Raw genomic sequence first — 17631 nt, 5'->3', positions numbered from 1 at the left:
GCATCTGAAAGCAATTATCTGAGTTACAAAAAAATTTAAGTGAGCTTCATTAAGTCTTGTTTTGATTCGTTCTTCGACATCAGCCCCTGACTTGCTTCTTGGCTTCTGATATAACCCTCATGTTTCTCATGTGTATCAACTCTGCTTGCAGCCTCTGGACCTGTTTCACACATCTCTCTATTGATTGGGTATGACAGGGCCACTGTGGTACTTGCATTGGATCGTCAATAAACTTCTTTATTTCCACTGTAGTCAGTTTGCACATCAAAGGTGGCTCTTATACACCTTCAGACAAGCCAATCAGCTCCAGCAGAATGGAAGCTCTGGCTTGACCTTTACCCAATGCATGGCACTACCTTCACAGCCAGTATTAAAACTTGTAGAATCTTCTAATGGTCTTCAAGCTTTTGTCAATGCTTTTCTTCTTCATGAAATACACCAGATTATCTGCAATCACCTGAGCAGGTTTCCCTGTTATTGAGCCTTTCTTTGGAGTGAAATGATAAAAGCTATCTTCCACCCGGCTCATTGCACACAGAATAATGTTCTTCTTTGATGGTACTGGGGAATTGCTGGTCTGAATTGTTTGCTGCGGATTTGCTGGTCTGAAAAGTTATGATATTTATATAGTTATTTACCAAGCACATCTAAATTATATTAAAGTAACCAAAATATATTTACAATCCCCAAGGCATGTCACAATTTTTGAGCACCTCTAATGTTTGAAAATTGAAGGTTGAAAAATTTTATGCCCTACATAGAGTATCCTGTTTAAAATATTATTGTCCCACCAAAGGTTTGACTGTATCGTTGTGACTGTGTCAGCTCCACTATTTTATTTATTTTTTTATATCCTGCCTTTATCATTTTTACAAATAACTCAAGATGGCAAACATAACCCAACATGTTCCTCTTCCTATGCTCCCCACAAGAAATGAGATGTAGGCCAGACCAAAAAAATCAATTGCACTGAAAGCTAAAACTATTTTTTATCTATCTATTTTTTATTGATATTTTTATCTATTTAGCTATCATAACAGAACCTTGAAGTCTGATTATACTTTATTTCCCTGCCTCTATCCCTATTCATGTGAATTAGGAGGTGTCTGTCTGAGTCTTTCTTAGTCTCTACAGATTGCTATCTTGACTTTGATCATACCTGGAGACAGACCTTTCCTTCTGTAATTCTTATGGTAATATACTTTCCTTCTGTACATAAATCAGCAGCAGAAGACAGCAGCATATCCCCACAGTTGCCACAGCCTCAGCAATGCTGCTATATTCACACAACTTAATATCTGGCAATTTCAGACTACCAATTGATGGATTCCCTGCTGTCTTTTTCCCTTTCACCCAGCATTGCCAATCAGTAGGAAATCCAGCTACCAACTGCTTTCCTGAATCTGTGGCAAGGCAAAACTGAAGGTTCAAACCTTGATTCATACTATTTATTTATTTAAATCTATTAGTTATTACTTCATGTCTAATGTATGAATATTGTTAATGCTGTTCCATCGCTGATGTACAAACATCCAGTCAGAAAGGCATAACTAGAATGAGAAGGCAATCTTTATAACTTTATCTCAGGAAGCAAACGGTGTGCAGGACATTAATACTTTAATTTAATACTTTAATTTATTGTGAGTAATTTGGCTGCTAACATACTGTATTTAGTTTTATTTGTGAAAAAAAATCAACAGAACAACTTCTCAGTAAGCATGTATCAGTCAGTTTATTGCAGTTTTAGACCAATACAAGCAATGTGTCAAAGAGTGCTTTGTGAGCCCTTATAAATCTGTCTTAATAAGTAGTAAATAAAATCTAAGTCAATTAGTCAAAGTTAAAATACATTTATAAAATGATGAGAATCCATGAGTGAGGTCTAAAAGGAGCAATCTATGTGCAAGTTATAAAGTAGTCTCTAAAATTATATGAAGTGTGATAGCATCTAAAATTACAAAACGTGATAGTATCTACAATTTAAGTAAAACATGATAAAGTTATTTAAAAAAGACTAAGATTACATAAGATCTGTGGGAACTTGGCTCATCAAGGTCTGGCAGCTATTCTGCTGCTCCACAAAAGGTATCCCCATACACTGTCAAAATGCAGCACATCTATGAACAGCATCCGGGTAGGGGCTGAATCTGAGCTACTATGATATCTGCAAGTCAGAGGGAGGATAAATCAGGTTCTGTCTAAAAGGAGCAACAAAGAACAAAATGTCCTGTGGTTTCTGCTCTTCAAAAATCACAGGGGCAGAACCTTTTAGCCAATGGTCCTTTTTATTATTTGCCATCCAATACTTCAAAGGAGAGAGCATGACTGAGCAAGAGAAAGTTTTCCACTGCTTCTAGTTGGGCAGGTAGTCGGCAGCAGTGACAATATATTTCTTGTATGCTAAGGACAGAAAGGTTGGGGCCTTCCCTAGATATCCCTAATGTTCCCTATCTTTTTTTAAACAAATATTTTTATTAAACAGTTTTTTAAAAAAAAAAAACCCAAAAAGAAATATTAACACTTTCTTCTTTTCAACAGTTTCACGTCGGTAATCCATACTTATACATTTTCTCTCTCTTATCCTAGTATATCTTTTATACATATATTTCTAATATATCATATATATCTCACTATAATGTATTATATCATTCTACTTGTTTTATTTACATTAGACATAAATGTGTACCCAATTTCCTTTCAACAATTTTTGTTTCTTCCCGTTTGTTCTTATATTTCTACTCCTAATTCAATCATTATTTAATCTTTCCTTGTCCTTTTTTCCCTTTTCCTCCAACCATTTATACCATCTCTCCCAGATTAGGTAGTATTCTGTTTCCTCTTTTTCTTGTATCTCCTTCTCCTTAATGTTCCCTATCTTTTATTCTTTGCTTCAAGGTTTGTTTCGCCTTATCATATTTCATCTTAAGAACCAAACAGGAGAGAGACTCAGTTTAGAAGATTAGATCCAATTGTCTTGTTCCAGGTAGATTGAAAGCTGACCAGGAGAATTAATGATGCTAGGCCTTGAAGATAAAAGTTAAGTTTTAACCAAGTTTTATGGAAGCAAGGCACACTTTGTTTCTTTTGCCATAGCTGTCTCCAGTTATAGATACTGGATATAGATAGCATTTAAGACTGAGCAAGGTATCTGGAGAGCTGGTCTCGTGAATTTGGTCTCAAATCTTTATCTACAACTAGGGACAAGTATGGCAAAAAATGCTTTCATAAAACTTTATGGAATTCTTATGCTAAATCAATGGAACTTGATAAGAATAAAAAAAATAAGCAAAAGTTAAATGCATAGTAGGAGAAATTGAGATTTCTCTTTCCCCCCGCATTATTCTTACCTTTTATTTGGCTCCAGCCCCAATCTATTGCTGCCTCCTGAGTCTCAGCTGATGGCTAGAGGGAAAAAACTGTATAAGCTCTTGCCGCGGGGCTTCAAAGGGCCGCCCTACAGCTGATCAGTGTTAAAAGAAAACAAATGAGTAGACCAGTGCCTGCAAAAATACATGAGTAGATCAGTGCCTGCAAAAATATATGAGTAGATCAGTGCCTGCAAAAATAAATGGGTAGACCAGTGCCTGCAAAAAATAAATGGGTAGATCGGTACAGCTCTGAAAGCAGTTAAATGCCTGGTAGACCAGTACCTCTGCTAAATGCTAAATAATTGTCATATGACCATCAAGCCACACCCACAAAATAAGCCACACCCACAGAACCGGTAGTAAAAATTTTTAGAACCCACCCCTGTCCCAAGGGGTTTGGGTCTTAGCTAGCCTTGCTGGCTGATGCAATCTTCCCAGATCCCATGTGGTGAGTTTCTGTTGCTAGATGGGTCTTATTGTGTTGCAGATGATAACAGGATATACAAATGATAAACCAGAAGAGTGAGGTGGATAACATTTTTTACTTTGGATTTACAAAAGAAATATGTAGGATTTTTTGAGAAGAGACAAAAAGAAAATGGAAAAAAAACAAAAACCCAGATCTCCCTGATTCTAGTCTAGCTGCATCTTAATTATTACAGCACACTCTTAGTACAGCTACAGTAATTTACAGCTGCATAGGATTGGTTTTAGTTGTCAAGCATGCAGCCTTCTGAAAAGACTTTGCTATTTTTTTTATTTTTGCAAATTTACCACTGAATGTTTTAGCATATAATTGACAGCTTCTTCAGACTACTCCAAACAAATAAAATAAGTCATTTAATTACATGAACTCAGCCACTGTGTAGTTGTGTAACAAATCTTAAGGGCTCTGCAAGACTGGAAAGACAAAGATTCATACTGTCCTGAGTGACAATTCTCAAACCAAAATATATTTTATAATTCTCAGACAGCCAGAGATTTCTAAGGGGGACCCTTCAAAAAGGTCAAGATGGCAGCCCCAGCTGCGTGATTGAAGCCTCACTCTTCTTTTATAGGTGTCATGTCTGTTAAAAAGGCCTATTTGGCTGCATGATTGTGGCTCCTAGCTTGACTTTTTTTGGACTCCTTTCCTGCTGACTCCTGTTTACTGCCACATAATAATGTAGAAGATTGATTAGAATTGGGGCCACCACCTACAAGAGAAAGCTTAAAGCAGTGTTTCTCAATCTAAATAATTTAAAGATGTGTGGATTTCAACTCCCAGAAATCCTCAGCCAATTTGGCTGGCTGGGAAATTCTGAGAATTGAAGCCCACACATCTTTAAATTCTTTAGATTGAGAAACACTGGCTTAAAGCGTTCTCTCAGTTTCTTAATGCCTTCATTGATGCAATCTGAAAACCGGAATGCTACAGATGAAAGGCAATATTCCATCGTGGACTTCTTCTGGGTCTGGTGTTTCTTTGGGAAGTACCCTTTCTTGTTCCTTTTCATGCCTCAGGGGCTCCAAAGATAAGCGGTCCTTTGGAAAGAAAATTATAATGCTCGAAGCAGGATATATAGTTCTGAATGGCTAGAAATTAACAATTAATGATGACCAAGATTTTTATACCATATTAATATACATCCACATACTGTACCTGAGACATATTTAAGGTCTGCTTTCTTTAAAAAAATGTTTTATTATTACAATAGGTTATAGTCATAGTTTATATTATTGCTATAGAGCTGTATTTCTACAGTATTGACTAGAGGTTCTTAACATTATAATGATTAGAGGTATTATGTCAGTGTTGGCTATTGTTTGAAATGTCAATATTAATATTATTTAGATTTTTTTCACGCAAAGCTGAATATAACATTAATAAACAATTGCAAATTATATCAAAAAGTTTGTTGTACAATAAAGCAGGGGTGAAATCCAGCAGGTTCTGACAGGTTCTGGAGAACCAGTAGTGGAAATTTTGAGTAGTTCGGAGAACTGGTAGCGGAAATTTTGAGTAGTTTGGAGAACTAGCAAATGCCACCTCTGTCTGGCCCCAGAGTGGGGTGGGATTGGAGATTTTGCAATATCCTTCCCCCAGGAGTGGGGAGGGAATGGGGATTTTGCAGTATCCTTCCCCTGCCATGCCCACGAAGTCACACCCACCAAGCCACACCACACCCACCAAGCCACGCCCACAGAACCGGTAGTAAAAAAATTTGGATTTTTTTTACTGCAATAAAAGTTTCTGCCCTAAGATGAACACTTAATACTAAGGTCTCCTCTGTATTGTTACTTATTATTGTTTGCGTATGTTGACAAAAAGAGACAACAGATAAAGGAAAATCAGTAACAACAAAAGAAAAGGAAAGGAAAACAAAAATGTTTGGTTTCTAACTTCCTTCTCTCTATGCTTCTGCTAATAATTTGTGATGTTTGGAAGTTCCCTCAGAAGCCAAACCATAAATGTTTATACCATATTTGCCATGTGTGAATATTTAATATATACTGTAATATGTAATACATCTACTTGATGTACTGTACTCAGCTGTAGATTGCAGGGAAATATCATTTAAGTTGAATTTTGAAGGCTTGATTATCTGTAGTAAGATGATGTGAGAGCTAGTTCTCATTTGGAGAGAAGTAAACAACCTGGTATTATACCAAGCCTTTTACAAAATATTGTAAAGGAACTTTCATCCCCAGGGGATGTGCTCCAAAATCTTTCTATAAGTATATGAAAGAAAGAAACTCAAGACATTTGAAAACTATTTATTTTAAATACAGTTTACCTTTGATACACAGCAGTGACTGGAATTCTTTTCTAATAATCATAATAAAACTTCTGAGATTTTGTATCCCTGGAAATATATTCTCCAGTGTCTTCCCTTCAGGGGTGGGTTCTAAAATTTTTTACTACCGGTTCTGCGGGTGTGGCTTATTTTGTGGGCATGGTTTGATGGTCATGTGACAATTCCTTAGGATTTAGCAGAAGTACTGGTCTACCAGGCTTTTAACTGCTTGCAGAGCTGTACTGGTCTACCCATTTGTTTTTGGAGCGTTCCGGTCTACCTTTTTGTTTTTGGAGCACACCGGTCTACCCATTTGTTTTTGGAGTGCACCGGTCTATCCATTGGTTTTTGGAGCGTTCCGGTCTATCAATTTGTTTTTGGAGCACACTGGTCTACCACCACACTGCCTTTTACCTCTGATCAGCTTTAGGGCAGCCCTTTGAAGTGCTGTGGCAAGAGTTTAAACAGTTTTTTTCCTTCTAGCCGATCAGCTGGGACTCGGGAGGCAGCAAATAGATTGGGGGCGGGACCAGGCAGAGGTGGTAGTTACCGGTTCTCCGAATTACTCAAAATTTCCACTACCGCTTCACAAGAACCGGGGAGAACCGGTAGCAACCCACCCTTGCTAGCCAGGAGAGGGCAGTCACGGTTTTGCTGACTTTTTTCTTTTAAGAGAAATTGCCTAATGAAAGATTTCATATCAAATGGCCAGAGCTGGAGAGAGCTATATTTAAAATCAACAAATCAAAATGGTCAGTATGCAAATACATCTTTGTAACTAGGCAACCACTGTAAACAGTCAGATCCAAAGTCTTTTGAAAACTTGTGTTGCTTCCACAAATTGGAGTTTTGAAATAATTAATCTGTAAGGTAAATACAAAGCTTTGTTACCTATACAATAGTTAAGTGGAATTATCTAAATGATTATTTTAATAGAGTGGATATTCTGAATTTGTTGAATTTGAGGGTAGCACCTAAAAACAGTTTCTTTTCTGATTCTCATCAAAACATGAACAGTCAGAGTGGCCTGAATTAATTTGATATTAATTTAATATAGGAACTTGCAAATACTCATTGTGGTAATGAATAGAGTATTCTATTTAAAATATTGTGTAAATTCTAAACAGGAAACGAGAGGAAAAAATAGTGTAAATGAAGAATATACTGTGTTGTTGACACCAGAAAGATAATATTAAGTGCGACTGACCTTTTACCCTTTGCTTCAGAATTTGTTTTGTCCTTGTTAAGAACCAAGGAGGAGAGATGCCTAAATTTAGATTCAACAGATTTAATCCAGGTAGATTGATAGCTGACCTGGAGAATTAATGATGCTAGGCCTTGAAAATAAAAATTAAGTTTTAACCAAAGATTTATGAAAGCAAGGCACCCTCTTGTTTCAACTTTTGCCATACCTGTCTCAAAAGCATTTGAGACTCCACAAGGTTATCTGGAGAGCTGGTCCCATGAATTTGGATTGTATCCTTTCCAAGCCAATAAAACAAGAAGCTGAAGGGCAACCAAAATCCCACAAAAAAGCAGGACTAGTGTGAAAATTTGAAAAAAAAATTAAATGCAGCTGGGACATAATATTCTCCTATGGAGCGAAAATTAATAATGGGCATTGGCAGATCTTTGTCCAGTGGTAGCAGTATATTCTGATAATTTATTATCATCATAATAAATTCATTCAAAATAATAGATAACTGTCCAGTGGCAGTAGCATATTCAAAGTGAGCGTTTCTTGAGCCAGTAGCATGCATAACTTCTCCTAAATACTTGAAGCAGATCAATTGTTCTGTCATGTGATAATGCTCCTTGTCATCATCTGATAATTTATTACCATAATAATAAATTCATTCCAAATAATAGATAATCATTGTTGCAGTATTGGCCAATGATCTCAGAGCTCTTTTAAGGTCCAGAAAAAACGATGGCATCATGCTTATAAAGCAGCAGAACACTGCTTCAATCCTTTAGCTTGGGGAGATAGCAATATGAATTGTTTAGATATATCACCATATCATTTATATAAAAGCTGAAAGCAGAGGCGAGGGTAGGTAAGCATTGATGGACAGTGCTTCTATCTTCTCTGAAACCAGCTGGCTCTTCGATTATCAGAATTTCCTGAACCAGCCAGTCCTTAGGTTTACCATGGAGGTGCTTAATACAAAATTTCTGATTGTGTGGAGTAGGCTAATTGGCCTGGAGTACGTAGGATCATCTTCTTGAAAACTGGAACTATAATTGCCAAGCCCAATCTTTGGGGACACATCCAGTGATGTCAATATAGGTAAAGAACAATACTGGAATTGGAGCCCATCACTGTATGTTGTTCTTCATTAGTTCTGGGGGAATAAGATCAGCTCCAGGGCCATCCTCCTCCTGAGCTGACTAATAAGGAATTTAATTTTGGTCACAGATACTGGGGGCCTCTCAGGCAGGTACTCCATTATTTGCACTGGGGACTCACAGAGGGCTCTTCATACATCCTCTGAAAGTGTATTGATAAAAGAAAACATTTGTAGTTCTGGGTTGTAATGAGAGGTCCTTGGTGCTCTTTGATTTTGGTTGTTTGCTTGCAGATATTTCATTACCCATTGCCCAAATTAGATAACACCATCAGTGCACAGAAAATATAATGCAAAGTGTAAATCTCAGGCTTTAAGAGGTACATAGGAGGAATAAGATCTCTGGATTCCTTTGCTGCTTGCATACCTTTTTACCCAAGTGATCCTTGTATCTTCCTTCTCCATGAAGGCCACCAGTTGCTTCCATTTTTTTTAAGGGTGAGAAGATATCAACGTCATTACATTACTGTCCCTGTCTCAGATTTATAAAGATGATTGTTGTTGTTAGTTGTGAAGTCGTGTCTGACCCATTGCGACCCCATGGACAACATTCCTCCAGGCCTTCCTGTTCTCTACCATCCCCCGGAGTCCATTTAAGCTCACGCCTATTGCTTCAGTGATTCCATCCAGCTACCTCATTCTCTGTCATTCCATGGCTTGAAACTCAACATTAAGAAAACTAAGATCATGGCATGTGGCTCTCTCAATTCCTGGCAAATAAATGTGGAAGAAATGGAGGTAGTGACAGATTTTATTTTCCTGGGCTCCAAGATCACAGCAGATGGGGACTGCAGCAGGAGTGAAATCTAAATTTTTTCCCTACCGGTTCTGTGGGTGTGGCTTGGTGTGTGGGGGTGTCCTGTGACTGAGTGGGCGTGGCCAACTCGATGTCACTTACAGCCACACCCACTCAGTCACAAGACTCCCTCCCATCAAGCCATGCCCACAGAACCCAGTAGGAAAACTTTTTAAATTTCTATTCTGCTGGCGTGTCCTTACCTTTCTCCCGCAGGTCTGCCCACCCACCTCATTCCCTGGAGTCGGGGAATGCACCATTCCCTGACTCCGTCCTTGCTGCAGAGCCGCGGAGCCGCTGCCTGCTCGCCCTTCACCACGTGGCTCCGCCCACCTGCCCCATTCCACGAAGTCGGGAAATGCACCATTCCCCAACTCCTATTGCTCACCTTTCTCCCATGGCTGGCTGTCAGGGAAGGTAAGCGGCCGAAAGTTACCAGAGTCGCTCACTCTCCTTCTTGAATGAGCCGCTCTGGTCCACGCGCTGGCTACGCAAGCGCACACCCAACCTGCCGCTGATGAGTGAATTAAATAAACGGTGTGCGCTTGCGCAGCTGGCGCGTGGACCAGAGCGGCTCATTCAAGAAGAGAGTGAGCGACTCCGGTAACTTTCAGCCGCTTGCCTTCCCTGACAGCCAGCCGCGGGAGAAAGGTGAGCAGTAGGATATCCCGTGTGGCGAAGGGCGAGCTGGCAGCGGCTCCGCGGCAAGGCCGGAATCAGGGAATGGTGCATTCCCCGACTCCGGGGAATGGGGCGGGTAGGCAGGTGGGCGGAGCCTCCAGCTGCCATTGCTACTGGTTGTCCGAACCACCAGCCATCGTCACTACCTACTCGCCTGAGCCGGTCCGAACCGGGAGCATTTCACCCCTGGACTGCAGCCAAGAAATTAAAAGACACTTGCTCCTGAGGAGGAAAACTATGGCAAATCTAGACAGCATACTAAAAAGCAGAGACATCACCGTGCCAACAAAAGTGTGTATAGTCAAGGCTATGGTTTTCCCAGTTGCAATGTATGGCTGTGAAAGTTGGACCATAAAAAAGGCTGAGCGCCAAAGAATTGAGGCCTTTGAACTATGGTGCTGGAGAAGACTCCTGTGAGTCCTTTGGATTGCAAGGTGATCAAACCGGTCAGTCCTAGAGGAGATCAGCCTTGATAAGCTGAGGTAAAAGTTTATTACAACCTGTTAATTGCTCAACAGAATAAAGTCAGGAATATAGTCTAGATTCCTAGGACGGAAGGGCTGTATTCCAGAATAACAGGCAGTTTAGTCCAATCTTATGTGTGAGAGAAAGAGGATGAAGACAGCTCCTCCCTAATAGTTCACAAAGTATATTGTAGATGCAGATAGTATAGCACTCAGTCTGACAAGATTTTCTCTATAGCTTGGAAACAATAAAGAACTTAGCTTGGAAGAATCATCACACATCATTCTTGGTATTGGGCATGACACACCTAGATTCCACATTAGGATTTTTAAAACATTTGCCTTGTATCGGCCTGCCTGCTCTCATGCTTCCTATACTGTGTGCCCTAACCTAATCTGTTAGTATCCATTCCATGGTTCTGTTTAACCCTACCAGCAGGCATAGCTTGTGGAAATTCAGACTTGAAGTTATCAGAAATGTGATTATAAAACTAAACAACTGCAACAAATTTGAATTTGGAGGATTCAAAAGAGAGAACTGCAAGAACATGAATTGGAAATGGGTCTGAATTTGTCAGGGCAGCTGTGATATAGTTGCTCTTCCTCAACAACACAATCCAGTAGTTTCTCACCATAGAAGTTGTTGTCCTAGATCAGGGGTGGGCAATTGTTTTGGCTCGGGGGCCACTTTGTGGGAGCAGAGGTTAGCGGAGGGCCGCACCTTTTAAAATGACTGTATTAATTAGTTAACTTTGCATTTCAGAAAAGGTATAAATTGTATCATAAAAATCAATAAATATAAATTAAATAGTGGTGGTTTTATTCAATTTATTTATTGTGCTAATTTCATATCATCTATAGCTGCAAGCACATTTAATTTTAGAATTAGTTTAATGAGACAAATGTACCCTGTCATACTTTTCTACAATTTTTTTTGAAATCAGGAGTGAGATTGCTTGTTGAGATTCTCATCACAGCCTGCAAGTTAATGTCTGTCAAAGAGCATCTATATTTACTCTTGTTGATCTTCATGCAAGAAAAACTTTGCTCACAAATATATGTAGACCCAAATATAGAGAACATTTTCCCAGCAAATTTCTTCATACATGGAAATTTTTCAGCAGACAAGATTTGTAAAAATCAATTAATGTCACAGCATTAAACATTTCTTTCACAGTGTGATCTGACTGCATGTCAATAAGTTCAAGCTGCAGCTTCTCAGGTGCTGTATCAATGTCAGCAGTGATGGGATAAGAGAGCAAATTGAATTTAGGTTCAATTTTCTTGAAGTCCTGAAATCTTCTTGTGACCTCGTCCTCCAAACTCTGCAGATGACCCCTAATCTTAGCAGAAACACTTTCAGGCACTTTCTGTTTTCCTAATAAAGGGAAATGATAAAAATTGCCTTCACCTGCTTGCCTTGCAAATAGACAAAGTTTTGCAAAGTTTTGCTTTGAATGATTTTACATGTTTCCACATTTCATGTGCAAACAATCCCTTTCCCTGCAATGTCACATTCAGTTCATTCAATTTCTCAAATACATCAGCTGCAAACATCATCTCATATCTCCACTCCTCACATCCCATTTTTGTGACAAAATCATGAGATATCTCCTTCGTGTCCAGAAATAAGAGGATTTCATTCTGCAATGCCCAAACTCTTTTTATCACTTTGCCCAGGCTCAACCGCCTCACACTGTTGTGGTAAATTACGTCTTCATACTCTGCCTTCACATCCTCAAGCAAAGATTTGAACTGTCGATGGTGGAGTAACCTTGCTCTGATTGTGTTCACCACACTAACAATATGATCTACCACATGCTTGAAGTCCAGTGCAGCTTTACAAAGGCTCTCCTGATGCAAAATGCAATGAAAAGACAAGATATCACTGTCTGTGTCTTTTGCTTGTAACTTGTTTTTTAAAAGCTTAACCATACCTACATTTTTTCCAGTGAAAGCTCTGGCCCCATTTGTTGTAATGCTTGCCATTTTGTTCCAGGACAAGCCACTTTTCTCCATACAATGCACAGCACACTCAAGCAAGTCCTGACCAGTGGTTCTATCTTTCATTGATTCTAGGCCAAGTAATTCATCTGTGATGATGAAATTTTCATTAATTCCACTGATAAAGATGAGTAATTGTGCAGTATCTTCGTTATCTGTGCTCTCATCCAGTGCCAAAGAAAACCAAACAAAATCTTTGCTCACAGTCTTCAGCTGTTCTGTGAGTTCATCACTAATTGAGTCAATGCGCACTATAGTCCTTCTTGACAATGAAATGCTTTCAAATTTGCTTCTCACATCAGGACACAATACGCTTGCACACTCTACCATACACTGCTTAATAAACTCACCATCCGAAAAAGGCTTGTTACGTTTAGCAAGGTTGTAGGCTACCATGAAACTTGCTTCTCTAGCGCTATTTTGAAGTGTTGATTGCTTTGTAAATAATGTTTGTTGCTTCTTCAGCTTTTTCACACACTCCGCAGCTTTTATTTTTAGGATCTAGATTGTTTGTTTGTTTGCTTATTAGTGGTTTGGCTGTTTTGTAACTTGTATCTAAAGATTCACGACATCTAGTCTTTTAATGATGCAACACAAAGGCAGCTGCAGAGTTTCCTGGGCTTCACAACTTTTTATCAGACTTTCATCCCTATGTTTGCCAAGATGGCTTTGCCCTTGACAGATCTCCTGGGGACTAAACACGCAATGTTGAAGCCCCGACCGGGACAGCCACTGCACTGGGCGATGGAGTGCCAGTGAGCATTCAAATCCTTCAAGGAGTTATTTGCCAGAGAGCCTGTTCTGAAACGCCCAAATCTTGAACAAGCCTTTGTGGTCCAAGCGGATGCCAGTGATGTAGCGGTGGCCGCTGTCATATTACAAGCTAATGAACAGAGCATGTTACAGCGTGCACATATACCTCCCACAAAGTCTCAGAAACTGAACATAGGTGGGCCATAGGAGAGAAAGAGACCTTCATGGTCCAGTGGGTCCTCATTACCTGGTGTCACATCCTGGAGGGTAGTAAACTACCATTCGAGGTATGGACGGACCATAAAAACCTTAAGACCCTCCAGACTCCACGGCGGTTGTCACCCAAACAGGTACGGTGGGCACAGTACTTTCACCGCTTCCAATTCACCTTGATGTACATTCTGGCTGGGAGAAACTTTCTAGCCGATGCATTGTCAAGGATGCCTCAATATGATAGCTGCCAAGAGGAGGTCGTGTATGCCATCATTCCCCCCCCCTCACGCAGACGCAACCCGCTGCCCGGGATTCAGCTTGGTGGCTGGCAGAAACAGCTGAGAAGTTAACGAGTTGCTTAGAGGCCAAATTACTCACAGACCCATGGTTCTTGGAACACAAGCAACTAGTCACCCAAGGGACAGGTTGGGTGGAAAGGCAATAAACTGTATGTGCCACACATTCTGAGGCCACAAGTGCTAACAATGGTGCCACGACATGAAACAAGCAGGACACTTTGGGTTCCTGAAAACCCTACATCTAGCCAAGTGGCAATTTTGGTGCCCAAGATGCAACACGACATAGAGGACTATGTCAGAAGTTGTTCGATCTGCTCAACTACCAAACCCCACATAGGGAAACCCCCTGGCCTATTGCAATCCATGACCGAACCCACTTGGCCATGGGAGGAAATAGGCATGGATTTTATTGTTGAGTTTCCGGAGAGCAATGGCCACACAGTTATATAGATGGTCATTGATTTATTTTCTAAACAGGCCCATTTTATACCCTGCCCCAGGTTACCATCAGCACAAAGATTGGTGAAGATATTCCTACAGCATATTTATCGCTTTCATGGAGGGTCATTTCGAATAGGGGTGTACAGTTCACAGCCAAGTTCTGGTAGGAGTCTGAATGATAGGGTCTTCACAGGAGTTAAGCTCAGTTTTCCATCCAAGTACTAACGAGGCAGCAGAGAGAGCCAACGCCATTGTGGAAAAATATCTTAGATGCTATGTCACCTATCAGCAGACCAATTGGGTGGAACTCCTGCCATTTGTGGAGGTGGCATACAATAATGCTGTCCACAGTAGTACTAGCTTTACCCCGTTTAGAGTAGTGCAAGGGTTGGATTTCGTTTCCATACCTGAGTATCCGCAAGAGCCCCCTATTCCCCTCAACCCAAAAGAGTGGATAGATACCTTGACAGGGGTGTGGGAAGCTTTGAAGAAGGCCTTGAGGAAAACTGCAGAAACCCAGAAGATACAGGCAGACAGAAAGCGGGCTCCCCAGAAGCCATTCTGGGTGGGAGACAGGGTGTATCTATCGACCAAATACTTAGTGTTAAGGGTCCCCTGTCGGAAGTTGGGTCCAAAGTTCGTGGGGCCCTTCCCCATCATACGAATAATTAATCCTGTAACAGTGGAGCTGAAACTACCCAGACTGTTAGGAAAGGTGCACCCTGTTTTTCACAGTAGTCTGCTTAAGCCTGTAAGCGAGTCCCTTCATCCACAACCATTACTGGTGCCTGGTCCTGTGGAGGTGGGAGGAGAGACCCATTATGAATTTGATTGGATTCTAGACTCCCAACTGCATAGGGGTTGATTGCCCTGTTCAGTGGAAGGGAAATCCCAATACAGAAGCCTCCTGGGTGGCAAGTGGAGACATATGGGCGGCCCATCTGCTCAGGAAGTACCATGGGAAATATCCTCACAAACTGGGGGGAGGCATATGGGAGCCCGGGTATAATACTCTTTTGCTATGTATCCTCACTATCTGTGCATACTATCTTCCAGGTGCGGCCCTGGTGAGAGAGGAGCCGCTTGTCAAACCTCGGGGTTTGCTTTAGCAGGGGGGTGGAGGGAAGGTCCTGGTGGTTGGGGAAAGTTTGTGATGCCGGCGGCTGCAGCCAGGCATCGGAGAAACCCCATTGGAGCGCCAATCAGCTGTGGCAGGGAGGTGGCCAGCACAAATCTCTGTTGGAGCGCCAATCAGCTGTGTGACTGGGAGGCGGCCAGTGCGAGGCAACCGGGATGCCCGACGATCAGCTGAGCAATCAGAATGCCCGATGAGCAGCTGTGCAGCTATATGGAGCCGGGCGAGTGACTTCCGGGCAAGGACTGCACCGGCGGAGGGCATGGCTTGCCTATATAACCATGCTGGGAAGTGAACACTCCTAGTACTGACTTTAATTCCAGATTGCGTCTACTTTGTGACCAGTGCTTTTTGGAGCTCATTTGTATGCCTGAGTCTGGCTTAATAAATCCAGTTATCACCCTCCCACACACCTGGGGTTGTTACTACTGGATTAGGTCCAGAGTTCGGACTGCTTGAGAGTCAGCCTGAGATTAGTCTAACAGCTCACTAAAAGAGTTAATCAAGCTTCTTCTAGAGATTCATTAGAAAGCTGTATTGCTGTGGATTTTCCAAGTTGTTTGCTTAGATTTCTCCCTTGCAAAGACACTGTTGATAAGATGCCCTCATAGTTGTCCAAATGATGAATATTAGATTAAAGTGCTAGTACCATTTTAGCCAAACTGAGTTAGAGGCTCAGAGTTAGAGGCTGACTTCCTCAGAATGGAAACACATATTGGGAAGATCAAAAAGATCCTCTGAAAGGTTTAAGTTTGAAGAACATGCTGGGGATTGTAGGTGCCCAAATATCAGCAGGGTGCAATGCCTCTAGGTGAGAGTCATTCTACCTTTTAAAGTGCATCAGTTGTCTTTTCCAGTGTAATAGCTGGCTTAAGGACTCGATGATGGCTTTTTAGATCGCCATCTGCCTCTGTTTACTCCATTATTTAACATTTGCAGAATTATCCTAGTGGTTTGAGGAGATCCTTGTCTTTTACAAGGTTTTTGCCCTTCTCACCTTTCTTTGTAGGATTGCTTAACCTTCTTTTTTCTTCCCTGTCATTTCCTCTTATTAGGCTGAGTTCAGGGTCCAGGTCTTCCTTCCAGCTATTCCAGTTTCCTTCCAGCTGTCAGCTATTTGTTTGGAACAATATATAGATGCAGATCAGTTTCTTTGGCTAGCTGGACAGTTTAGTTTGATTGACTCTCAGTAAATTTTGCAAAATATTCTTTTAGAGAATTTGCTTTGTTTTTAATTATGGTTGTCAAGTCAAGGTATGTGCTTCAGTAGACTATGCCTAGCTATAAATTTTAATCTATTTACTGGTTTCAGCCTGTAGGTCTTTCTTAAGAGGTTCATACTTATTGGATAAATGAAGTGAGATTATGTTACTTACACAAGACGCTTGTTTGCTTGTGATGTATCTGTAACTTTTTGTTGTTTCAGAGGCATTGATGAAGTCTGTTTATCTGAGTTGTGGTGGTGCAGCGGCTACTGCAGGCTACTTCTGCTGACTGCCGGTTGCCAGCAATTGGGCAGTTCGGATCTCAAGGTTGACTCAGCCTTCCATCCTTCCGAGATCGGTAAAATGAGGACCCAGATTGTTGGGGGCAATATGCTGACTCTGTAAATCGCTTAGAGAGAACTGTAAAGCACTATGAAGCGGTATATAAGTCTAGGTGCCATTGCTATTGCTACCTGCTGTTGTTTCTTCTTTTTCCCTCATGACAGTAGTGCAAATGTTCTTTCTATAAAAACAACTGACCCAATAATTGCAATAATAAAAAAGGTAGTAAGAGTACAAGATGGGGCTAAGGGGGAAAACGATCTGAAAATATATAGTAAACTAAAATGCAGATAGAATTTTTTTAAAAAGGCTTTTAGGAGGAGTTAATTATAAGGATTACAACCATCTTTCTTCCCTCCCCCTCCCCCTGGTAAGCCTGTGGTAAAATTGCAAATTCAGAAGAATAATGTTCCTAACTCAGACTAAGCAACTTTTACAATAGAGAAACGTTGTTTAAGAAAGCAATGGCAAAGAAATAGGATGTCCTCATCAATTATGGTTTCTCAATGCTGTTTTTCTTTGATGAATATCCAGAGGCAAATTACAATAGTTAAGCACCACCCATATATCCTGGCATTTTATTTGGCCTTGTCCTGTTCCATATAGATTGACTATAGATGAACAGATCACCATGTGGATTCCAATTCTCCGTCCCACCTAAAATAGGTTTTTATTACCAGATAACATAAATATTCTGTGATGGCAAGAGCTGGTTGGGCTGACCCCAAAAATTTATCTGGGTTTTGCTTACCTTGTTTGTTATCTGAAATTTGTTATCATTAACGTTATGGCATATTTATCTTCC

At 40.7% G+C, this 17631-nt stretch overlaps 1 protein-coding gene across 1 annotated transcript; it reads right to left on the bottom strand.

Annotated features, from left to right (window-relative positions):
• Nucleotides 1-11534: 11534 nt before the first annotated feature.
• LOC139311321 (general transcription factor II-I repeat domain-containing protein 2-like) lies at nt 11535-14271 on the bottom strand. The gene is made up of 3 exons (XM_070935732.1): nt 14209-14271; nt 11902-12939; nt 11535-11804 (listed from the first exon to the last, which is right to left on the bottom strand). The coding sequence occupies exons 1-3, from the start codon at nt 14269-14271 to the stop codon at nt 11535-11537; spliced, it is 1371 nt and encodes a 456-aa protein (XP_070791833.1).
• Nucleotides 14272-17631: the final 3360 nt, after the last annotated feature.

The sequence above is a fragment of the Pituophis catenifer genome, unplaced genomic scaffold (assembly GCF_029215685.1).
Source record: "Pituophis catenifer annectens isolate HBS135680 unplaced genomic scaffold, rPitCat1.0.hap2 SCAF_1, whole genome shotgun sequence".
Taxonomy (NCBI): domain Eukaryota; kingdom Metazoa; phylum Chordata; class Lepidosauria; order Squamata; family Colubridae; genus Pituophis; species Pituophis catenifer.
Note: the sequence above shows the minus strand (reverse complement) of the source record. Positions and strands in the feature narration are given on the sequence as shown.

Excerpts from the sequence above, each read along its gene's own strand:
- LOC139311321 (XM_070935732.1), bottom strand. The coding sequence starts at position 14,271 with ATGACCCTCCATGAAAGCGATAAATATGCTGTAGGAATATCTTCACCA. Across the intron at positions 12,940-14,208 it reads CACCAATCTTTGTGCTGATG|ATCCTAAAAATAAAAGCTGC; the intron begins GTAACCTGGGGC and ends CAAACAATCTAG. Across the intron at positions 11,805-11,901 it reads CACATGAAATGTGGAAACAT|AAAGTGCCTGAAAGTGTTTC; the intron begins GTAAAATCATTC and ends TTAGGAAAACAG.